Consider the following 25541-nt stretch of genomic DNA (forward strand, 5'->3'; position numbering starts at 1 on the left):
AAACTCTGCATTTGGAATACTCAAAAACATCTCCCTTGAGACAAAACTGCGTACAAAGCAATTGTTATCACCATTACAACATATAGCAGTGAGACAGGGCAACTTACCAAGAAAGATACTCAAAAGCTGGATGCATTTCATCACAAATGTCCAAGAAGAATATTGGGAGTAATGTATAGAGATAGGAAGACGAATGAAGAAGTTAGAAAAATTACTGGACAAGGCACCCTCTCACAAATATTCTACAAAAGAAGACCTCAGTGGCTGGGACATGGAAAAGGAATGCTTACCAAATACCGCCCTTGAATGGAAGCCAGAAAATGCAAGAAAAAAGAGGGGAAGACCGCGAATAACATGGAAATAAACAGTTCTGAACGACATCAAGCTCCTCAGCATGAAATGGGAAGATTTGGAGAGAAGGGCAATTGACAGGCAAGGATGGCAAATGTGGGTTGCCCAATGTGCAGCAAAGCACAGGCTGGACCAAGGTCTAAGGTAAAGTAAGTCTCTGAGTAATGAGTGCTAAAAGCCTGATCCAGCAAGGTCATCTCCTCTTGATGGCAACAGGAGTTGTTTCCACAGCATTTCACAGGATTGGGCCCTTAATGACTAATATTCTCCCCTCCCGCAAATTAATGAGACTCATAGACTCATAGACTCATAGGTCAGAAGGGACCAATCTGATCATCTAGTCTGACCTCCTGCACACTCTGCACGGGGCTAGTAACACAGTATTATAGGAATATGGCATTTCCTCTCTTTGACCAGACCATTGGGCTGCCTAGTTCAGTGTCCTGCTTCTAGCTTCAGAGGATAGTGTAATAATCCTGGCCACCCACAATGTACCTCAACAACTGTGCATGAAAGCATGTGGGGCACAAATTCCTTCCTAACCCATGGAGGTGGCAGCTGAAGACATGGAGCATGAGATTTGACTGCTCTTAGTTTAGCCTACATAACTACAGGATGCTATTCTTGTCATTCTTGATATTTGTCATTGCTGAGGCATATAGCTAAACAGGATTAAAACCGAGATGTTTATTTGAATAAATGTATTAATTATGATTAAATATTTCTACTGAGAAGCAAGTGCATGTGAGATAAATGGGTCCCACCGTGCAAGGTGCAGTGCAAACATAAAATAAACAAGAGTCCCTACTCCAAAAGTTTACACAAGAGAAGATAAAGTGTCAAGGGGCTGTTAATGCTTAGGCTCAGGACACCAGCGCATCACTAACGTCAGGAAGAAATTCCCCTTCCTCATGGTATAGCGTCGTACATTGGTCCAGGTGCATTAGGCATCACAAGCCTTCCTATGATGCACAGAGCATTGGCCACTGCTGGAGACAGGACAATGGCTTGGCCCAGTATGAGCAAGAAGTGAGATCTGTCTACATGTACTACTGTTGTGATCTGCTTTGGCCCGGAGTGGGGACATTAGCCTGTCTGATCTGTTATGGGTGTGGGATATTGAACTGGATGGACTGTTGGTCCCACCTCGCATGGCTATTCCAAGGTCTTTACGCTGAAGACGATTCTCCAGTTGGCTACTGGTGAGAGCAGGCAAAAAGGGGAGGTCTTTCCTGTTAAGCGACTCCCTGGGGGAACGCTTCCGGGTGTAACACTCACGTGTGGCCGATCTCATGGGCAATGGTGAAGGCAGTGGCCAGCCCGATGTCCTCGTTGATGCTGCAGCTTCTCTCTCGCTCACACATTCCTCCCACCGGGGCTAGCCCTAGGAAAGGCAGCTGCGGTTGGTATGGGACCAGTGAGGAGCACTGGTGGTGAGGCCACAAGCCGTGTTTCAGGGTTAAACAGCGGGCTTTGGGCTTAATGTTAATTCGGCACGTTAACCTGGCCTGGAGGGCCTGACTCTTCTCACTGATTTCAGTGGACTGTGCATCAGGCCCTAGAGCAGGAGGGGTAAGTGGTTTGCTGGGCTCTAGCGCCCGGGTCTCCAGCGACTCCTAGTGCTGTCCACGAACTCGCTTTGCCGCGAGATGGCTGGCAACAGCAGGAGGGCTTGGAAACGTCAAGCGCCAATAAAACTCCACCAGGCTTCAGATCTGCTCCCCACATTGTCTACACAGTGAGGAAGTGGAGCTGGTCACGTCAGATGAGCCCAGTGGGGACAGAAAGGCCCATCCAAAGCCTGTTTTCAGCAAACTGACTATCCGTCTATAAAGGGCTGAAGCCATGGTCCTGCTGCTGCCCATTGGAAAGAGACAAAGCCCAGATCCTGGGCTTTCTGCTCCGGGGGTTTGGTTGGCACCCATCATCACTAGAATCAAACCTTCATCCATCTGTGCTGCTCAGCACCCCGGGAATATCTCTGGGTTCCTCAGCCCTTCTGCACACAGAATGCCCCAGGCTCAATGCCGGGCTCCCTTCCATCATGGAGTCAGAAGCAAGGCAACAGGGCTAGGGGGAGGCTTTGGTTATTTGTTAAGAGCATAGATTCCTACCGACAGGTGCCATACTGAGACAAGGGAACCCTCTATTTACTACAGAGCAGGTGCAAGCTTCCCACCAATCCACCAGAACAGGACACAATCCCATGAGGAGTGAGGAGTTTGTCCTCCACGGCCCATTAGGTTCTTGGCCTCCCAGCTGGATCACCAAGCCTCTAAGAAGTTTCTTTGAGATCTATCCTATCTATTTTACTTTGGGGAAGTATACTCAGCCCTCCCTTCTGTGACCGCTCAGTTTAGACCAAACTTACGGAGACCCTGTGTATGGGCAGTACAAGAGGGCAGAGCCAGAGAGAACAGCGTGGTCTGTGTTCAGCAGCGGCAATAAAGAATTCCCTTCATGTACATCACAACAGAGTCCTAGCTCTCTCCTCTGCAGCCAGAGAGACTGGGCTGCTGACCAGCCTTCAGAATGAGAACGGTTCTGAGTCACTGGGCTGGAACTGAACAAAGGATAGAACAGTGAAATGGGCCAAAGCCAGTCACCAGACCTTTGGCACTGAGTAGATTTTTTTTTTAAACACTGATTGAAGTAAGGAGGCAGTGCGGCCTAGACGATCAAGCATTACACAGGGACTCAGGATGCCTAGGTTCTGTTCCCAGCTCTATCACCGGCCTGCTGGGTGAGCTTGGGCAAGGCACTTTGCCGCTCTTTGCCTCAGTTTCCCTATCTGTAAAATGGGGCTACTGATCTCCTTTGGCAAACATTTTGTCCTTTACTGATGCAAAGCGCTAGATAAGAGTGAAGAATTAGTTACAATAGAGTCTCTGAGCTGGCCTCTTACCTACCTAACGTGCCACATGGCTTGTTCTTGTAGATGCATATATCGTATCTGAAAGATAAGAAAGGAAAGAGATGAAATTAAATAAAAAAATTGTGCAAGCTGAAAAGATGGCAACTTTCATTAGATCTCCACAGTTTCCCCCCAATGGAAAAGAAAAGGCATGGTTTTCTGGCTAATTGCCAAAGCATCTTAGCCCCACGGGCTTTTCTCCTAGGAGAAGTGAGCACAGATACTTTGGATATTTGTCATCCGGCTGCTCTGAGCACCTGTATTATCACAGCCTGGGCCTCTGAAGGTTTGTCTACACTGTACTGCATGGCTGCGGCTGGCCTGGGTCAGCTGACTCCAGCTCATGGGGCTCAGATGACACAGCTATAAAACTGCAGTGTAGACACGCAGGCTGGAGTCTGGGCTCTGAGACCCACTTCTCTCATGGGATCCCAGACTCTAGCCTGAGCTTAAGAGTCCACACTGCCCCTGGCCTAAGCCCTGCAAACCCACCAATTGACCCAGGCTCTGAGACTTGGCGCCGTGGTGTTGTTTATGGCAGTGCAGACATCCCCTGAGATGCCAGGAGATCTTAGGAACCGAGCAGCAGCAGTGCCCCTTCTGCTGGAAAATACCCTCCTTATTTCGTTTGATCAAAAAGAAAATGATGCCAAGATTGAAAGAAGGAAGCGAGCAGCGATTCGGATGGCCAATCACAGCACCTGCTCTACTCACCTCACTCTGGCTGAACCACCTACTACCCATGGGGCCTTGCTCCCAGTGCTTAATTTGTGCCAGGGCAGTTCAGATCCCCGGTGGTTCGGAGCCCCAGCTCCTCTGCGCCCAGTGGTTCGGAGCCCTGGCACCTCTGGGCTCGGTGGTTCGGAGCCCCGGCTCCTCTGGGCCCGGCGGTTCGGAGCCCTGGCACCTCTGGGCCCGGCAGTTCGGAGCCCTGGCACCTCTGGGCCCGGCGGTTTGGAGCCCTGGCACCTCTAGGCTTGTGAATGAAAAAAAATTGCTTGAGTCCTGGCACCTTTTTAACTACAAATTAAGCACTGCCTGCTCCCCAGTAGCCTTTCCCATAGCCCCCGTCCATTGAGTGTCCAACAGCCTCACATGCCCCAATGAACGTATCCCCCTTCAGGCGCCCTGTGAGCCACCTTTCACAGATGGGGACAATGATGCACAGGGAGGTTATGGCAAGGCCTACGTTTCCCAAAACAGCTGCTCATTTTGTGCATCTCGGTTTCCGGAGGAGTCTTTTACCCAGGCTCAGACGGGGGGACCCAAGCAAACTCATGGCCGCTTTGGACAATTTTACGGCACCTGACCTGGCCAGCCTGATTTCAGCATGGCTGGAGGGGGAGGCGTCAGAGGAATTGGAACGGAGCTTGGCTCTGCAATCCACTTTCCCCGTTAGTCAGCCCCAGCCCAAGTCCATGGAGCTTCAAGGTGAGGAGTGTGACGCATATAGTCTGTCAGGATTCCTTCACCTGGGGCACAGGGCCAGGTGGGTAGGTACGAAGAAAGACCAGAGCTAAGCCCCAGATAGAGATACTCACGGGCTTTGGGAACTAACAATGCAGTGACACAGGCCTTTCTTGAATTTTTATGTGTGTGTGTGCGTGACAGAGAGAGAAGAGGATGGTGGAGGGTGGGCTGGAATAGCAGGCGTGTTGCTGGTCAGGAGTGAGGTGCAATGGCTCAAAGGGTGGAGGATGCTTGGAAGGGGGAAGCTCACGTGCCAGCCAGCATTAAAAATCAGCCTTGCTACCGCTGGCTGCCTCACAGACCCTAAAAACGGGGAGAAAACCAGCTTCCAGCAGGCAATGGGTTAAGAGTGACAATTGCTGGTAGATGGCTCCTGGCCCTCTGGCCTCCCTGCTTGCTCCACGTGTCCAAACCCCTCGCCCCCGACAGGAAACCAAGCGAGGGGGAAACATTCGCCGCTTTGTTTGTTTCGAGCGGATTCCGCTAAAGCCTTCGGAGGTTCTGACTTGACACGTCTCAGGCGGAGGAAAAAAGCTCACAGCTCAGCAAGATGTTATCGGGAGACAGGGAATTTATTACAGACAGCTCCAGATGCGGTAGGCCCTTCCCAGGGCTGGCGCGGGAGCTGGCCCCGGGGACTTGGGCCCAGAGAGTCTCTCAGGGTTAGTTCAAACATCTGGCAGGAGGCCAAGGAATTTGGAGTCAGCGTCCGCGTCCCACACGCAGCAGCCGCTGCGAGCCAGGGAAGGTGAAGTTGGGGCTGACAGGGCTTTGGTTTGCTCCTCCTCCCACCATCAAAAATTTCACAAGCTCCCCTGACAGGAGCCAGGCTCCGTGCAGCTTCTGCAGCTGAGGGAACTGCAGTGAGTGTGCAGCATGCTGGGGAGGCCAGCAGGAATTGGGTCCTGCTTGGAGACTCCCTGCTCTGCTGCTTTCATTTTATGACCTTCCCGACTCGCTTCCTGGAGGAAAAAGGAACGTGCAACTCCCTCCCTTCCGCCCCGCCCCACACCATCTGCATGTAGCCCACTGCAGTTGCCCCAAATTTGGGACATCCAACCCGTCTCCAACCTGAGCCCCCGCCATTAAAACTGAGCGTCCAGGTAGGCGAGGGGCAGCCAGCGCTGGCTACGGGCAAGCATCGAGCAGCTGTGCCGAAGTCTTCCAAACGTGCCTGTCAGCACCCACTGACATGCCAGTCTCATGCCTCATAAACAGTCCTGGGCTCTCAGGGACCCCCAGCTTTTGTCTTGCTCAGCCAACACATCACAGGTGGCTGGATCCAGTTCACAAAGCAGGTCCAGCATCCCAGTGCCAGAACAGGTGCGCCCTGTTTGGCCAGGCAAGAGGGCGAAACAGCGATAAAGGATCAGAGTGAACCCGAGAAAGGAGAGGGCAGAAGCAGCTGCTGGGAACGGAGCAGGCGCCAGTGGTAAAGTCCCGATAAAAGGGCAGGAGCTGGACTTCAGGGGAGGGTGCAAGGAGGTCTTTAAACGAGGACAAGAGCCAGGAAAATGAGGAGGATGAAAAGTCAAGCCCATGCAAGGCAGAAGTTTGGTTTATGTTTATACTTTTAGTTTGGGATTTTGTGGGGAATTCCAGGGGCGAGTCCTGAGACTCCCAGCCCTGCAGGAGGGGAGAACCTAGAGAGGCTGTGGGGGAGAAGGCCTGACAAAGGTTGGACAGTAGGAAGAAAAGCCTATGGAAGCAGCACCGAGGAGCTGGACTGAGCAGACCTTGGCTGGGGGTTGTAGGATCCCTGGGCTGGATCCTGGTGCACGGTTTCCCGGCCAACCACTAGTACAGCGGCATGAGGGCGGAGATGGGGACAGGGACACCTGAGAGACATCTGGGGCTTGCCTTAGAGCAGAGACTGCGTCAGTCAGGACAGGGCCGATGAGAGCTGCCGGAGACCTGGGGGCTTTGAAAGGTCCCTGAAGGAAGTTGTGGTTGGTTCCTGGGAGAAGGCTGAAGGCAGGAGAGCAGCAAGAGGGGTTTTCTGGCTGACTCCATCTAGCCAGAGGGCCAGGGCTGAAGACAGCTGAAGGCCAGAGAGCAGCAGAGGGGGTTGCCTGCTGACATCTAACCTGCAGAGCTGAAGCTGAGGGCTGGAGAAGGCTGAAGGCAGCGGGGCAGTGGAGGAACTTATCTGCTGACGTCTCTCTGCTGCAGAGCTGGACCCAGGGAAAGAGTGAGAGGACCGGGGGAGTGAAGGATGCTCCCCTGGTGAGGATGATCTCCCAGAAGAGAGACAGTGGGGGTCCCACTCGGAAGGAAATAGGACCAGCTGGAAGGACTTGGGTGGCTGTCCTGCAGAAGGACAGGAGAGGACCAAGCCAGGTATGGCAGAAGACACTAGAGAGTGGAACGTGGGGCGCCGAGGGTCTAGACGCCCTGGGATTTTAAAGACTCCATGCTCAGGAGCTAACAAATGGACTATGGGTTGGGACTGATGTTTTTGGATTTTTGCACAACGATTTTGTAATAAACTCCATTGGGAGGGGTATTATTGAGGCAACAGAACCTGGAGTAAAGTTATTGGGTCTCTGAATGAGGGACACTGAGGCAGATGGGCCTGTTGTGCCATGGTGTGCCTCAGGAGAGCACTCCAGGTGGGGCTAGCCCATGACACAATGCCCTGGGTTAGTTAAACCCTGCACAGTTCTCATATCTGCACTGTGGTCATACTTTCACAGGAAGAACAGTACGGCCCATAGCACCTGGACATGTGCTTATACCCCATCGATTTCAGCACAACTGCTTCTGGCCAGGCTGGGCGAATTCTGGGAAGGCATTGAAGGACTGTCAGGACTCACATGGTTTAGCCTGCGTCATCACTGCAAAGCGGGTGGGTTACCGGCCTGGGCAAAAGCCTCGCTCGGACTTTAGCCTATAGCCCCAGAAGGGCCAGCGAGCCTTGGGGTAAAGCAGTTCCATGTCCAGGAGAGGTGGGTTTGTGTCTGGATGGAAGAGGTTTGGGGGCAACACTTGGGGAAGTGTCTGGGTCACCTCTGCAGCGAAGAGGGACCCAGAGAGCACAGGCCAGCACGAGAGCCTTACCTGGTGATCAGCACAGCAGTGTCGTGGTTGGCTATGCCGTTCTCAGGGATGGCATTCCCATTGCCATTCCGGTTCACAATGGATTTCTGCCACTTGCAGAAACTGTCCAGGGATTTCCCAGCATGATGGTTAATCTCCAGGGTGGGCTGGAACGGAAGCAAGAGGAGAGCGTGTGACATGGAGAAGGTGCACTGCCCTTCCCTAGATGAGTGGGGGCTAAATCCAGCACTGCTTCCCTCTGTCATTGCACAGTAGGGCTGTGAGCATGGACTGGTTGGCGGGCAGAGGCGGGGAAAGTACAGCAGAAGATATGGGACCTGCCTGGGAGCAGAACTGCAACTGGATCCCTGCAGCAACCCCTTCTCCACTCTGTCCGAACAGAGAATCAAGCCCCCAGTAAATGCTTGGGTCCATTCAGGGGCATGACAGGTGAGTTCTGATTGAACAAACGTGGTCTGGTCTCTAGCACAGCAGGTGTGCTGCACCTGGGAGAACCTGCTTTGTTGAGCAGCACACTAGCTGCATGCTGCATGGAACCCGGACCATTCAGCAGCAGTTCACAGCTTTACCACACAGTTAAAATACAAGATTTCACAAAGCCAGGGCAGCACTGCTGGATCAGGGGGTCATGACTACACTGCACAGCTAGGGTGGAGGGGGGTGGGGTTGGCAAAGCTCCCCCACTAGCCAGAAGCTCTGCTGCCACCTTACCTGATCCTCAGTGAGGAGAATCAGACGGGTCACAAGGATATTGACAATATTGCCCAGACTTGAGTCCTGGAAAAGTTTGGCAACCTGACCTCCAAGAAACAAGAAAAGACAAGTCTTAAAAATGAGCTCAGCATTGGGGAGATGGCATCTTACGTGCACGCTGCTGCTTTCTGCTGGAAAGAACCAGGTCTGCTCGAGCATTTATTGGTGTGTAGAGGTCTCGCCCTCCACTGTGGGGAGGCTTGAACTCAAGATACATGATAGCCAGTGACGGGCTTGCGCCATCACATTGGGATCTGGATTTCGGAACCTAACAAAGGCCAAGGGTGTTCAGATCGGGGCTTTAGTTCTGCCCTGAATCTAACAGAAAGCGCCACCTCTCTGGATCTTCTGCTGGAGCTCAGAGGGTGAAGGTCTCTGGCTTTGGGGTTGCACTGTCTTTGGGTCTGAATGTTGCTGAGGACCATGCATAGGTGCAGGAAACAACTTGGGGAATGTTTTACAACATGTGCAACAATTAGAAACTACTCACAGAACAAGCCCCAAGTCTAGCTAAATGGTGTCCGGCAGGGGACGGGGCAAAGAGCCAGCAAAGAGAGGCTTTCACACCTGCTGTTAACAACTTCCCAGCCTGTCTCTTCTCACGGGAACACAGGAGTCAGCACACCCAGGGCATCCCCTTAATCCATCTCGCCTGGTATCCTGCCTCTGTAACAATCCTGCCTCTGTAACAATCTGCACCTGGTCCTATTGGGTTCTGGGGAGGATGCACCAAGCCCGGGAACTCAAATAATTACGGGAGACAACAGAAAATATAACAAGGGCAGGTGTGAAGGTCAAAGGGTCAAAACAAGAGGTTCTCTGTACCTACAAGCTCTGTTTTAGACTGTGTTCCTGTCATCGAATAAACCTCTGATTTACTGGCTGGCTGAGAGTCACGTCTGACTGCGAAGTGGGGGTGCAGGACCCTGTGGCTTCCCCAGGACCCCGCCGAGGCGGCTCGCTGTGGGAAGCACACGGAGGGGCAGAGGATGTTGAATGCTCCAAGGAGAGACCCAGGAGGTGAAGATGTGTGAGCTTCTTGCCCTGAAAAAGTCTGCTCCAAGGGAGAGGAGGCTCTCCAAAGTCCTGACTGGCTTTGTGGGGAGCAGTTCCAGAGCATCGCCTAGGGACTCCGTGACACCACCCTCCTACAGTACAGCTGTGTGGGGCTAGACTTTGCCACTCCTAGTCAGATACATTAGCACCCGACTCTAGAAGTGGTCCCTATGGGCTACATGAAGAACTTTAGGCTCTGCCTGGAGTAAGGGACGGCGTGTAATTGCTCCGCCCCAGCAATAGCCATGAAGGGCCTTCTGCTCCTGACATCCCTCACCCTGGGGGTGGGGAGTAAGTCACTGCAGGCCTCCAAATGGTCCGCTCATTCCCCACTTCTTTCTAGCCTCTTCCTATCCATGTGCTGGCAATGGGAGCACTGGGTCTGCCCCACACCAAACCTGGACCCAAGAGCTAGCTGGGTCGATCTTACCCACCTGAACAAGGAGGTGGGGGCAGAGCTTTCTCCCACTTACTGTGCCCTGCTTGGCTGAGTGAGATACAGGCACAGTCCGGCCTGTTGTGATCCGTCCTCCCCAGCAAATACAGAAGTTGGGTTTTGGGTCACTGTGTTTTAGGCAAACCAGGCCATGTCTAGACTCAGGTTGTGACCTGCCCCAGGGCTGCCAATGATCCTCCAGGAGACGGGGTGCCCTCTGAGTGCAGCACTCTGCAGTCTACCTCCCACCTGCTCCCTGGCAGCCTCTCCCGGTTAGCCAGCAGTGTGGACACACGGCTGTTCCCCTGGCTCCCATCCTGGGGGCCACAGGGACCCTGGGGGGCCGTGATATGGGTATAACACTTACAATATTCATGATGGCCAGGATATACTGCTCTATGTCCCGCCGCCCGTGGTACCCCACCATCATTTTATCGGCCACCACGAGGGTCTCCACGTAGCGCTCGCTGCTGACGGATCTCTTCAGGGGCAGCTGGCCTCGCTGGCTGTTATTGCTCGATGGTTTCAGAGGGGAGGGCTTGAGCGTCCGCAGCCACCAAGGTCTCCCCTTCCAGGGCTTCTCATCTGAGGAGAGAAAAGGGCTTTCTGGCTTTGGTGCACGTGAATGAGATTCATCACAGCCCTGTCCTGCCAGTTACCCTTGCTGCCCAGCCCTGGGAGCCACCCTCCTCGCCATCTGCCCTTGCACTTCAGTGCTGAGGTGGGCAGCACCTTCTGCTATCCCGAGCCAGAGCCCTTTCCCCATTGTGGCCCGCACACTGCTCTGTCGTGGGAGCACTGCTCCGTCAGCTGTGCAGATTTAGAAACTACAAAGAAATAACCTGAAAACAAGGCAACGGCAAATCATTTTCTTTCCCTTTTATCTGCTGGGACCCGAGTTTGAGATTCGGGATTCCCCCTGCAGCAAGAGCTGCAACCTCTAAGGGTACGTCTACACTGTAAAAAACCACCCCACAGCAGCGAATCTCAGAGCCCGGCTCAACTGACTGGCGCTGGCAGGGCTCATGCTAAAAATAGGCTAAAAATAGCCGCGTAGACATTGCTGCTTGGAGAATGGGGCCTGGGCTCTGAAACCCAGTGAGGAGGGTGGGTCTCAGAGCCTGGGCTCCATCCCGAGCAGGAACGTCTACGTGGCTATTTTTATCCTCGCAGCAGGAGCCTGAGTCCACTGACCTGGGCTCTGAGATTCACTGCTGGAGGTTTTATTTTGCCGTTTGGACGTACCGCGAAGCAGCAGCAGGACTGTGGTATTTTGCTGCAAGCATCAAGAGCAGTTGGTGCCACCTAAGCTTCTGCCCCCCAACTGGCTGCCTCCCAATGGGTTCAACCTCATTGGGGATGCTCCTTCCCCACTGCCAAACAGGAATGGCGACTGCCCCTAGGGAGAAGCATCTTGCAAGGAATTCTGGGAGCTGCGGTCTGCTGGAAGGCTGCGGCCAGCGCTCCCACTGACCTCACCGACTGGGAAACCAGAGGCGGCGCGAATTCATGTCCTCTCTGTCCTGACGTGGGGCTCAATCTATGACGTCCTCCTGGGTGGGAATGCGGCTGCCACTGGCCATCAGGGAGCGGTGACTCTCAGTCATTGCCTTGCGGCAGCTTGGGCGAGCTCACTGGGGCTGATGGGGAGGAGCTCCTTGTTGCAAACAGGTGAGGCTGGTCGGGGTGCAGGGGATGGGAGGGAGTGTCGCTGCTGCAGCCAGTTGTGCTGTGGTTGTTCAGAGCTGTATTTGGCCTGTGGCTCTTACTCTGTGGTCTTTGCTTTCCAAGAAACAACTGGGAACAGACTCGCGTTCGTCTGGAAGCCGGGGAATGTGGCAAAGAGTCAGCACAAGGGGACTCTGCTGGCTGCCTCACGTAACGCGGGGCCAGGAGAGTCCAGGTCGTCTCTTGATGCTCCAGCAGGCACAGGTGGGAGGGAGCTCGCCTCAGATCCCTCCTCAGTCACCAGCCCTTAGAACTGCGCTTCCTCCGCAGGTCAGGGAGATGCTGGATTTACGTGCTCGGGGTCAAACACATCCTGCAGTGATATTCAAACTTGCCAAGGGCCTGCGGCAGCTGGGAGCAGCCGCCTCTCTGCATTCTCTGATCCTGACAGAGAACCCTGTAGTGGGGGAGATTCTCCTTTCATCTTCCTTTAGTGCGATCAGCAGGAGCCTACCCAGGGCAGCCTAGGGTTGGGATTGTCACCTTGCCACACACTACAGACAATGGAGATGAATATCAGATCCCCCTGCTCCCAAAACAGAGGCCCTGGCCCTAAAGGAGAATCTCCTCTCCCACTGCAGGACCTACCACACACACTATGTATTTCAGGTACATATGTAATATCCAAGTGTCTGACAATCTTTAATGTTTTCTCCTCACCACACCCCAGGGAGGCAGGGCCGTGCTGTTCTCCCCCATTCACAGAGGGGGAACTGAGTCACAGAGGCTAAGTGGCTTGCCCCAGGTCACACAGACAGTCTGTGGTAGAGCAGGGAACAGGGTGCAGGTGACCTAGGTCACAGGCTAACCACTGTTCTTCATCTCTACACACACGTGTGCATACAGCACACAGTTCATTAGAATATGATGCATAATCAGATCATTTAGTCTGTAGGCTCTCTGTGGCAGGCAGCAGTTCTTTGCCAGCTGATCACAGGCCTGTGATTGCACGGCACTGGGGACTGGTACGGCTGGCACGACAGAAATGATTCGTGATAGCGAAATGGGGCCCGTAGGCTGGGGTTCAGCATCGTTCTGCAGGATGGAGGCAGGCGCAAGTTTTGCAGCTGGAATGGACACTTCTACTGGCACCCTCTGGGCCATCTGTGTATGGGGGTTCATCACCTCTAAAGGAGTCCTGTCTTATGCTCTTCTAGGGCATTGATCATAAGAGCACCGATGGCGAGGAGAAGGGGGAGAGTCTCCCAGTGGAGGAGTAAGAAAGGAAGGTAAATACATAACTGCCCTTCTTTCCCAATGCCTCCCAGAGCCCACACCGACTCTCGGAAGCTGTTGTTTCTCTCCTGTGAATGGCTCTGCGTTCTCACCCTGTCCATGGAGATCCGACAGCGGAGCGGTGCAAATGTGACTCACACTGACAAAGGGAAGTGTAACGCTCCAGCCCAAACATGGGCCAGGCCTTGGGCTCATCCCACCTGGCAAACGGAGGGCAGAGCCCCAGCTCGCCACAGCCAGGGCCAGAGATCCAGGATGAGGGGTGGAGCGGCACCATCCACACGCGGACTGACGTTCCTCTACCCAGGGTGTGCCGTGCCCCTAAACACCAGGCACTGATACACAGAGCACACCTCCAGCACACAGACACAGCACATACACAGACACAGTACAGACACACACACACACAGAGTACAGACAGAGACACAGCACACACACACACACACACACAGAGACACAGCACAGACACACACACATACAGACACAGAGACACAGTACACACATACACACACACACACACACACACACACAGAGGCACAGCACACACACACGCACTCAGCACCAGAGGCTCACCCAAACATACAGTACCTCACCCCACACCTCCTCACACAAACACATCCATACAGAGACACGACCCCTACCCCTAACACAGAGATACTCACACAATGCACCTCTCTCCCAGATCCCCCTACCCCACAGAACCTCCCTTCTTGCTCCCCCTCCCCGACGGAACCTCTCTCCCCCCCAGATACCCTTCCCCCCACAGGCACCAAAACTCATGGTACTATAAAGACACATCCACCGTGTACCTAACCCCACACAAAGAATCACGCAATCTACAGTCCCCCCCTCACACCGTGCATAGACACCTCAGTTGTGCTCACCCCAACATAACAACGCTCACCCACCCACCCAGAACGGAAAGGCCCACAAACACTCACCGGTATGCACAGGACATGCTCAAGACAGCACCTAAGATGCAAAGTCTGGATCCAGGTCTATGGTTTGGGGGTTTCGGGGTCACACAGACACTCATGCTCACCAGTTCAGAGGCTCATTCTCAGACTGTGACGGGAGGGAGTGCGATGAGGAGGGATTCCTTCCTTTAACCCTAACTGTACATATTTTGCTCTCTCTCTCTCTCTCTCTCTCTCTCTCTCTCTCACACACACACACACACACACACACACACACACACACACACACACACACACACACACACACACACATATTTTCAGAACATTATTCATCATTATCCTCTTGTGCATGTGCACCCTTTAATTACATGAGCACATGCTAATTTTCCACAGCACCCCTGCCTTGCTCAGCGCAAGGGCTGGATGGTGCTCCATTAACGAGCAACTAGTCCATGTTTTCTTTTCTCCTCGTTGTTCAGTGTGGGTCCCTCTAGGCCTTATTCGCTGCATGCTATTCATCCAGTCTCAATCTCTCCTGCACCTACTGGCTCCCAGTCCCAGTCTCCTCCACCCAAACACCCAGCCTCAGTTTCCCTCTCTCCTCAACCCTCCCGCCATCCTCTGGTCTCAGTCTGCCCCTAAACACCTCCAAGCTCCTTGTCCCAATCTAATACCCATCCCCCACTCCAGCTCTTGTCCCCCTCTGTATTTGAGCCAGGTGGCTTCCTTTTCCCCTGTGCCTGAGCTCAGCGGGGTGGGAGGGAATTGAGACCACAGTAGAGGCTGGCTCCCAGCTCTCCGTTCTAAGGTCTGAACCAAGGCCTGGCCCAGCAAGTCCTGTTCAGTGTGGACAGAATCTTCAGGGAATTTAACACCAAAGCTCTAGAAAGTCTCCACCAAGCATGTGCAAACTTGGAATTTTTCAAAGGCTTATAACTTGGCCAAATTTGGGTGGATATTCATGGGGGCAGCAAAAGCCACATCCCTGACTCAAAGGCCACCCGCCTGCCAAGCTTCAAGTCCTTGCTACAAAGCATGGGGTCGCTAAAGCTTCTCAAAGAAAAGGATTTTTTAATGTTAGCAAAGCAATACATTTTTCACTGCACCCAATCTCGGAAACGGCTGAACTGCGTGGGCTGAAATGTAAAGTTATAAGCGGCTGGAAACTGGGTCTTATAATGGAAAGTGCCAGGAAACCTTAACAACAGCCAGGTGCTGCCAGCCCTGCCTATAACTAACATAGCTTCATGTAATCCCTGCTGACACCAAAGGGACCCTTCATCCCTGTGTGGTGACTATGGCATGTGTACAGGATTAGTCCCTGTACGGGCACTTGGAACAATGTTCCTAGTTGAGTTATCTGCCTGGATTGAACTCACGACCTCTGGATCTAAAATCTCTTTGAGCTAAAGAACCAATCCCGTTAGTTTACAGGCAGTAGCTGACTTGTGATCTTTGATATGTGGCCTAAGCATTAGAAGGGGACAGAGGTACAGTGCGATAGCCTCAGCATTTCTGGCCTCTCTGAAACAATCTCGGCAACGCCAGGTTCTCATGGATGGGAGAGAAATCTGGCTCTATCAGTGGGATAATCTAGCACACGTGGAAGTAAATATCACAGTGTTGGGGAGGATTTGTCTGTCGACACCGATACCTAAAACGCCGCAGGCCGCATCCATGTGCAAGTGCTGGAGGGACGATCGCTTGTACACAACATGGGGGCTTCCCTCGCCTTCACTCCCTGTGCTCATGTTGGCTCCCAGGCTGAGAGGCTCAATGAAATACTCTTCCTCGTCGGCAACAATCACGCCGTGCTGTAAAAGGAGAGAGGGAGGGGGCAGTGAGGAGGGAAGCAGGGCACTCTCTCCCATCTGCAAAACTCCACCCCCCAGGCGACAAAGAGGGTCAGAGGCATCAGCTGCTGTAGATGAAATAGGAACAGAACTGAACCTTCACACAGAGCTTAAACCATCTTAGCCTTGCTTGCGAGCTTAGTCCAGGGTTGATTGTGGAACTATGACTGTTTTTCTGGAGCATTCATATAGTCAGTATTAGCCAAAGTAATACCTAGTTCCCATATGGTCCTTTTCATCCATAGAGCTCAAAGTACTTCACAGAGGAGGTAAACCCTTTAAAGGTATTTCGATGACTAGACCTAGATGTTTCTGAAAATCTCACTAGGCACTTGTTTGCCTCTTTAGGCACCTAAATACCTTTGAAAATCTAGCCTAAAGTCATCCAGCAGCAGAGATGGGAACAGAACCCAGGTCTCAAAAGTCCCAGGCTGGGGGTGGTGTCTACCCACTGGGCCACACAGCCTCCTCATTATGTTTCTTCCTTCACAGTAGGTGATTGGCTAGCTAAGGCTTGGTCTACACTGAACATTTAGGTCAATGGAAGAACAGGTAGGCCAATGGAAGAATACCTCCCTTGACCTAGGCACTATTGCTTGGGGAGGTGGTGTCCCTACACCCACTGACAAACCCCTTTGCTTGGCTTAGGCTGTATCTGCACTTCGGGGTTATGCTGGCAGAGCTACGGTGCGGTAGCAATGCTAGTAGAGTGCTGCAGTGTAGACATGGCCCAAGTCCGCTGGCATTGCTTCTGGTCCCTGACCAACTTCCACTTCTGATTTTTCCCCTCTCTTGATTGAACATATCTCAGCGGTGGCTGCACAATTTGCTTTCTGCAAACAGGTGTGCAAGCAAAACTCTGCCCTCGTGAAAAGCAGTCAAGCGAGGGTGAGTGGTACTTTTCCCTAGAGCCTGCCCTACTCGTTAGGCCAGACTAATGGTCTAGGTGACCTACAAGGATTTTTGCCTGTCTAAATTCTATGATCAGCTCAGCTCTGCATGGCCTGGGGGAAGCCTCTCTCTCTTAAGTGCTTATCTGGTCACCATTATGCCCATACATGAGAATCTCACAACTGTTAATGTATTTATCCTCGCCCCACCCCGGTAAGGTACAAAGTGCTGCTAACCCCATTTCACAATCGGCAAATGGAGGGAGAAAGAGACTTAGGACTTTGTCTACACAAAACCTGGAGTTCCCAGCAAGTTGGGGTGTGAATCTGCCCTGCAATAGCCTGCCGCGAACCAGCTGTCCATGTGGACCCCCTGGTGCACATTAACAGTTCATGAAAGTGCTTTGATGAGCCTTTTGGAAACAGGCATAGATCAAAGGGCATTAAAGAACTGCTCAGGTGAGTCAGGACAGTCCGTCAGTGGGAGATTCACAGCCCAGCTTGCCGCAGACTAATGGTGCAGGTAGACAAACCCAAGCGACTTCTCCAAAGTCACGCAGGAAATCAGGGGTGGAGCAGTGAAGTGAAACCGAGTCTCCCCAGCTAATCCCCTAACCACTGGGCCATGCTTCCTCTCGGTGCTCATAATTAAAGCACAGCCCTGGGAATAGCAACATTTGGGTTCCCTTCCAAGCTCTCCTACTGCTTATTCTCTGGCAAGTCGCTTGGCACCAAGCTTCTTGCTCCAGGGGGTGAGACTGGAGATCAATAAAGCCCCCTGAGATCCTTGCATGAAAGGTGCTATGTAAGTAAAAGAATGGTTGCTGGGAAAGTTGGGGTGAGCATTCTTTGGGGGTCTATGCTGCCTCCTTAATAGGGCTCTCTCTGTCTCCTCCCCCCCCTCCCCGCTATGAAAGCTGAATCAGGGCAGTGTGCACACCGCGAAGTCCCCATCTCCACCGAATGCTGGGGGATTTCCTTCTGCACCACGCTCTGTTGCTCTTGGCCCGGCTCCACCTTTTCATACACAAGCGAGGTAGTGTGAGGTTAGCCTGGCGAGGATTCCAACAGAAAGCCGAGCGTCGGCCTGCAAAGCCAGCTGGCTGCTGGCTTTGTGGGACAGGGGGAAGGAGGTCACCGCCAGCTTATGGTGGAACAGCGGGAAGTGAGAGCACAGAACTGCCTGGAAATCATGTGCTGTTAGAAAAGGACCCTACTGATCTGCCCAGGACATCATCTCTGGGACCACTGCAGAGTTTCTAGTGTGCAGGGGATGCCACCGCCTCTCCTGCCCATGCGTGTGTGAAGCTCTGACCTTTCTGGGGTCCAAAAGCAGCTCTGCAATGGGCCAGGCTGAATGGCTTGGGTTGCTGACATAACATCTGGCTGCTGAAAGGGGGCGGAATGGAGTCCTTCGAGATGTAGCTGCGGTTTGTGGGGGAGATGAGCCGGACATCCTGTCTGCGCTTTGCTCAAGTCACCTGCAGAGCAGGGATGGGCTCTGAACAGTCTATCCCATTCGCTGACAGCCAGGCTTGGGAGGGTTTGAGCGCCGAGCCGGCAAACACTTACACATCATATTGCTAACGACACTTGTCTCCTTTGTGAAGTGCTTTGAAATCTGCAGATGCAAAGTGCGATGTAAGAGCTCAGGATTATTATATAAGCTTCATGAGTAAAGTTAAGCACATCTGTGTTTGGAGGACTGGGCCTTGATTTGTCTTTCTTATGAGTTTTGACTCGAGAGGGATCCAAGCCACAAAGTTCATGTCTGGATTAGGCTCTGGATCCAAACTTCCCCCCAAAGTACGTGGAAGTTTGGAGCTGGGGGGCTAAGTTTCTCAGCTGCCACAGCACTAAGGGGTTCAAATACTAGGGGGATGGGCTGCCTCATAAAAATGAGAAAGACAGACAGGCTCAGTCTAGACATTTGGGCCAGTAATGATAATCAGATAATGCCAGAGTTGGGGGATATTCACCAGAGCAGAGATCTTGGGTCTAACTTGGATGGATAGCGAATTATGTTGACTTCCAAGGTCATTTTCCTGCCCCCCAGTCTTAATTAAATTAAAAATGTTGCAATCAGGAAATTAACCCCACCTCCAACATCAACGGATAAAAAGGGCCAAGTTCTACTCTTACTTCCCTTGGTGTAAAAACCAGAGTTAATTCCAGTGAAGTCAGCAGAATGACTCTGATTCACACCAATGCGAGAGCAGGATTTGATCCCAAGTATTGCTCATTCCAAATGTAAAGGCCTGAACAATTCAAGATTCAGAAGGAAAACCAGACGGTTGCACAGTAATGAATTCCATAGTCCTTGATGGTCAGATAGAACCGACCGCAAAGGAGGGCCCCCATAGGCGGTCTGTGTGTCTGAAGTATTTACACAGCTCCAGTCACTAGAGTATTATTAATCATTATTATTATTTGCATTGCAGTAGCACTTAACAGATCCAGTCATGGAGCAGGACTCCACTATTCTAGGTGCTATGCAAACACCAAACAAAAAGACAGTCCCTGCCCCAAACACCTTACAATCTATGGTATGTATTTGTCTACAGGGATAGAATGTTGGCTCATAGGGTTTTATCAGTCCCGATCGCTACTGCGAGATTATAAACCACTGGGTTCTTTTTGGCAGAGGCAGCAATGATATTTACCCCGGGTTTGTACAGCCCCTAGCACAATGGGGGTCCTGATTTGGATTGGAGGCCTGCAGGCCCTACTGCAATACAACTCATAATAGGAATAACTTACCAGTTAAATCAAATTCTTTATCAAACCCGTTAATAATTAGCGTTAAGGAGGAACTGGAATGTTTTTAAACCCTGTCAAAAGCTCAGAATTCCACGGGCTACACTTCCCTGTGAATATTAATGTTAATACCTAGCCTGTCTCAGAGCACTTCACAAAGGAGGGTAAGTAGCATTAGCCCTTTTTTACAGATAGAGAAATTGAGGCACAGGGAAGCAAAGTGATTTACCCAAGGCCTGCAGCCATTCAACAGAAGAGGAGGGAGTTGAACACATGCATACTGATTTGCAAGCCAACTTTCCTAACTACCAGACTGCACTGCTTCTTGTCCCTAGCAGCGGCAGGAGGAATGATGTCTTGTGAACTCAGGTCATGGGAGGTGAAGGAAGGAAAGTGTGATTTTCAACTCTTTCCCTCTGAGCTGAGGTTATCTGTGGTGCTCTCATGCACCTGGGTCTCAGGGAACTCAAGCAGCAAGTGGATTGAAATATTGCTTTGTGTAATGCAAGGTTTTCAGTTCCCCTTTAGGGCCCAGGCAGAGAGAGCTGCTGGGCCTGCTTTCTGCCGCCTCCAGCTGTTTTTCGTTGCAGGCTTGTTGGCGGCCTTGCCTTGCTGGCAGCTAACAGCCTGTGCATGTTTTGGAATCCTGACCATTCTGCCCTTCGCTTCCGACAACTTAAGCCTCAGTGACTTTTATTCTGTTCAAAACAAAGCGTAGCAAAGAGCACATTGCATGAGGCAGCTCTCAGTCCTGGAATGCGTGCGCATTTGTGGGTAGCAATGGATACGGGACATAGATGTGCTCAGATCTGCATGTGTGTTCAGATGATTGTGAGTGTGGTGTAGATGTCTCAGGAGGAGTTTAGATATCAGGGTAGTGTGTGTGTGTGTGTGTGTGTGCGTGCGTGCGTGCGTGCGTGCGTGCACAGGAAGCTAGCAATATGAGTCAGTGTGTATCTATGTAATTATCAGTGGGACATAAGGTGTGAGTTATACATCACTGAGTGGGTGTGAGCTGGTGTAACTTACATGCTGAAGTAGCGGTGGGTGCACCAGAGAGGAATAGCAGGAAATTCAGAGAACAAGGGATGGCCTGATTTATGTTATCCCTTCTCAGCCTCTCTCCTCATGTCAGTTGCTTTTCCTGCAACACCCATCCAGCTTCTACCTCCTTCATGTACAACTTACACCAACTGGCACCAGCTTAGCAACATCTAACGTACAGGCCACTTTACATCTCCTTTCAACTTTGCTCCGTGTGAATGGGTGCAGGAAGTCAGAGGACATGTACCTGGCATGGGGCGTGTCGGCCATAAGGAACAATCTTGCACTGGCCCCTGGGACAGGGTCTGGATGAACTAATAGGTCTTTTCCATCTATATTTTACTGGAGATAGAGGCAGCAGGTGAGAGAGAGGAAAACAGAGAGAGAGAGATGAAAGGGGAAGAGGTTTGGGGTTGTGTGGGTGGCTGTTGAGTGAAATGTTGGGGCCTGAGGTGCCCTGGCAATTGGTGGTGACTGAGGGGTTGCCGGGTGGAATGCTGGGGTCTGGGGGTGCCCTGGCAGTCGGGGGTGCTGGGGTGTGAAGGTGGTGACGGGTGACTGGGGGGCTGCCAGGTGGAATGCTGGGGTCTGAGGGTGCCCTGGCAGTCGGGGGTGCTGGGGTGTGAAGGTGTGGGGGTGGTGACAGGTGACTGGGGGGCTGCCAGGTGGAATGCTGGGGTCTGAGGGTACCCTGGCAGTCAGGGGTGCTGGGGTGTGAAGGTGTCGGGGTGGTGACGAGTGACTGGGGGGCTGCCGGGTGGAATGTTGGGGTCTGGGAATGCCCTGGCAGTCGGGAGTGACAGTTGGATAGTTCTGTTCAGTGAGGAGAGAAAGCAGAGTGGGAAGGGCGAGATGCTTTTGGCATCCAGGCAGGGCTGGCTCCAGGTTTTCTGCTGCCCCAAGTGGCGAAAAAAAAAAAAAGCTAATTGGCGGCACTTCAGCGGCAGCTCAGTCACGCTGCTCCATTCTTTGTTGGCGGCAGGGGTGGCTCTAGCCATTTCACCGCCCCAAGCACGGCGGCACGCCGTGGGGGGCGCTCTGCCGGTCGCCAGTCCCGCGGCTCCAGTGGACCTCCCGCAGACGTGTCTGCGGAGGGTCCGGTGGTCCCGCGGCTCCGGTGGACCTCCTGCAGGCCTGCCTGCAGATGCTCCACCGAAGCCGCGGGACCAGTGTACCCTCCGCAGCCACGCCTGCGGGAGGTCCACTGGAGCCGTCTGCCGCCCTCCTGGGAACCAGCAGAGCGCCCCCCGCGGCATGCCGCCCCAAGCACACGCTTGGCGTGCTGGGGCCTGGAGCCGCCCCTGGGCGGCGGGTCCTTCACTCTCTCTCTTCCTCTTAGGCAGCAGCTCAAAGAGGAAGCAAGAGACTGAGGGACCCGCCGCCGAATTCCCGCTGAAGACGCGGACGTGCCGCCCCTTTTTATTGGCCTCCCCAAGCTCCTGCTTCCTTCGCTGGTGCCTGGAGCCGGCCCTGCACCTAGGATCCTCTTTCCTGTCCCAAGCAGCCCTAGCTGCCTGCACTCTGAGGGCCCAGGGAGGAAGCATGATGGCTGAGTGAGGGGTTGATGGGGGGTTCGGTGCCTGATGGGGTCAGCTCCCCAGAAGGCCGCCCTGTGACCTGGCTGGGCGCAGCTTGGATGTGGCCAGACTCCCCCCACCAAAGCAGCTGAACTCCCTTCCCCCATCCCCCACACTGATGTCCATAAGCTCCCCAGGACAGCAGGACTTCACTTAGGTAATGGGGAGATTTCTGGGCTTGCAGAGGGTTTATTTCCTGCCCTGTTGCACCTCCCAAGGAGGGGCTGGGCGTTCGTCTGTCATCGGGATCTCTCCATCCCCCGTCCATTCCCCTGGGACGTTCTGGGCTTGGTCAAAGTACTGTCTGGCCATCAGATGTCCTGGGACGTATGGGCCACTGTGGGAAAGGCATTGATACTGGATTCCTTACGAGCCAGCAGTGCCCAATGCACCCAGCAGCTCACCCTCTGAGTCCTAGGAAATCCACTAGGACATCACTGGAGCGCTTACCCTCAGATGCATGGAGAGCCGGTTCTGACACAGCAGTCTGGGGAGGGGAAAGGATCTAGGCTGCAACCCTGGTGCCAGGGGTGGGGTGGAAACATGGTAAAAGAATCCTTGACATAACGAGGCAGATTCTCATTACATTAGGGCCTTTTCAATGGCAATGGAAAGCTGCATTAAAGGCGGTGTAAATTCATGCCCATGTTAATGCCCTTACGCTGCCCGAGGGGCCTTGGCATAAAGGAGGATCTGACCTACCAAATCAATTCCTACCTATGTTTACCCCACAGCGGAGTATGCTTGCTCCATCCCTCTCTCTGGGGGCACCAGGGTATCATACTTGGCAAGCTGTTCTCTGGAAGCTGCACGAAGCCCCATGTATGGGGAAGCCCCCGAGATACCACACCTGCCATCAAGGGAAAGCAGAAGGTAACAAGGTAGATGCTAATGTGACCCGTGAGACACTGGACTCAGCCCTCATCCATGCAGAAGGCACTAGGGAAACGGGACAGTCTCACAGCATATGCACAATATACCCTCTCCGTGAATCTGCTCAGACGACACACTGCATCCCTGCCTGGTAAGATTAACATCACAATGTGACAGCACTGCCCTGTCTCTCATGAAGGCATTGTCAGGGCAGAACGATGCAAGGTTTGCAATCCAGCCGACTGGCATCACTAGGCAATTCTTTTCCCCCCAGCAGTTGAAACACAACTGGGTGGCAAACTACACAGGTCTGGATCAGCAACTTACTTTTTGAGGGCTTGTCTCCGAGTCCTGCCCCTTCCTGGAATTCACTGCTAACTAGTACATGCAGAACGCAGCGTTTGTTTGTCGGAAAGAGGCAAAGGAGCACAGGGCTGGGGTCTCCGGCAGCTAAAGTAATCAAAGTGGGGTCTATAGGTCTCCCTATCCCAGGCCAATTGACATCAGTGGAAACTGACTGGCTTCCATGGGCCTTCGACTAGCTTTTGGTCACCCTCAGCTTTAAGAGAGAGAGTTACGGCCAGTGGAGGCGATGGATCCCAGCATGCAATGTCCCATCTCAGCTCTGCCCGCTTGGCCATGCACATCACAACAGAGCATTGAATGCTGGGACCAGTCACCTTAGTAGGTTGCACCTCTGTAATGAAGATCAGGGAAGCTGCAATCTGTTCCATTTTATGGGCAGTCCTAACTATTGATACCGCCCTTGGCTGAGCAAACTGGGAGGACCTGTCCTACGATCCCTTTGGAAGCTCACCAGTCCGTTGCAGTTGCTGATGGCGACTTTGGAGTTCAGGTACTGATCCTGCAAGTGGCCTGCATAGTGGCACTCCTCGTGGAAGTCGTGCTGCCAGTCCACCCCGTCCCGCTTCCAGTACTCCACTGTGAAGTGCTCGGCCAGCAGGTTGGAGTGCAGGGTCAGGTTGAGGAGGAACTGGGTGTGGTGGGCGGAGACCTTGTAGAAGACTCGCCGCTCAGTGGCATCGTAGGATAGGGAGCCCAGGTTGCGCCGGGAGCGCCGCTTCAGCTGGCTTCTCATGTCAAAGGTGAGGAAGTCCCCGTTTTGGTCCACTTGGATGGGGAAAGCGATTTCATAGTGATCGAGGCTGGAGAGGAACTCCTCTGGAGGGCATAGCAAACACAGTGACAGTCATGTTCTGGAGAGACAGGGAGGTCAGGAGACCTGGGGCAGAGTAAAAGCCAACGAAATTCTCGGCTGCAGGGGCATGTCAAAATCAGAGAGAGGACCATCCTTCTCTATAGAGTTCTGGTAAGATTGCAGCTAACGCACTGCACCCAGCGCTGCACAGACCAATAGCAAGGATGGCCCAGTGGAGGCAGGAAGGATGGTTGAGTAGTTAGGGCACAAGCCTGAGACGCAGGATACCTGGATCCCCTGCTCTGCCACAGACTCCTGTGAGACCTTGGGCAAGTGACTTAGGACTCCTCAACACTAGACGCTGCATGCTGGCAAGCGAGCTCTCTCCCGTCAGCATCATGACTCCACCTCCCCGAGCATCAGTAGCTCTGTCAGTGGGAGAACGTCTCCTGCCAACGTTGCGCTGTCCACACCAGCGCTTAAGTTGGAGTAACTTATGTTGCTCGGGGGGCAGCTTTTCCACACCCCTGAGTGACTTAAGTTATACTGATGTCAGCGCTAGCGTGTGCAAGTCACTTAGTCTCTCCGTGCCTCAGTTTCTCATCTCTAAAATGGGGACAAACTACAGCTATTTATTTCTGAAATTCTTAGATCGGGGTTTATTTCCTTGGGTTTGCAAACAGGTGCCAAGGGATCATGATGACCCTGCTGCCTTTCCCATATTGCTGTATGGGCCAGGGTTCCCCGCTAGATGGAACAGGGGTCCTGGAATGGGAAAGGTGGTCCCAGAACAGTAACCGCTGAGAATTACTGTCCTAGAGGGAAGGTCTCACAGCTGTGCACTAAAGCACAGAGGGTGGACTAATGGTTTAGCAAATGAAATCATAAACCCAGAGCATTATGTTGAGAAGAGGGAAGGAAACGCGCTCTTTGACCAAACAATCATTGACTGTCTACAACCTGGTACTGAAGACAAGGGTGCTACTCTGCAATTTCCATGATCAATTTTTAAAGGACAGATATGACAATAACTACCTTCTCGTCCAGTGGTTCTCAAACAGGGGTACACATACCCCTGGGGGCAGGCAGAGGATGCACCCCCTGGAAGACAACTCATCCAGATATTTGCCTTATTTTACAGGCTACTTAAAAAGCACTAGCGAATTCAGTACAAACTAAAATTTCATACAGACAATAACTTACTTATACTGCTCTATCTACTATCCACTGAAATGTAAGTACAATATTTATATTCCAATTGGTTTATTTTATAATTACATGGTAAAAATGTGAAAGTCAGCAGTTTTGTTCAGTAATAGCGTGCTGTGACACTTAGGTATTTTTATGCCTGATTTTGGAAGCAAGTTGTTTATAAGTGAGCCGTAACTTGGGGGTACACAAGGCAAATCAGACTCCTGAAAGGGGGACAGTAGTTGAGAGCTACTGTGCTAGTCGTTCAGCAGAGCC

General features: G+C 52.6%; 1 protein-coding gene across 1 annotated transcript in view; it reads right to left on the reverse strand.

Annotated features, from left to right (window-relative positions):
* Nucleotides 1-25541, reverse strand: part of ADAMTS10 (ADAM metallopeptidase with thrombospondin type 1 motif 10) — a 91274-nt gene that overhangs the window by 47472 nt on the left and 18261 nt on the right. Inside the window, exons 3-9 of the mRNA XM_030540804.1 lie at nt 23733-24097; nt 15576-15735; nt 10408-10625; nt 8507-8590; nt 7796-7941; nt 3261-3304; nt 1630-1735 (exon numbers count right to left, since the gene is read on the reverse strand). Of these exons, the coding sequence (XP_030396664.1) occupies nt 1630-1735; nt 3261-3304; nt 7796-7941; nt 8507-8590; nt 10408-10625; nt 15576-15735; nt 23733-24097 (1123 nt within the window). The remainder of the gene's footprint in view (nt 1-1629; nt 1736-3260; nt 3305-7795; nt 7942-8506; nt 8591-10407; nt 10626-15575; nt 15736-23732; nt 24098-25541) is intronic.

The sequence above is a fragment of the Gopherus evgoodei genome, chromosome 22 (assembly GCF_007399415.2).
Source record: "Gopherus evgoodei ecotype Sinaloan lineage chromosome 22, rGopEvg1_v1.p, whole genome shotgun sequence".
In the NCBI taxonomy this organism is placed as follows: domain Eukaryota; kingdom Metazoa; phylum Chordata; order Testudines; family Testudinidae; genus Gopherus; species Gopherus evgoodei.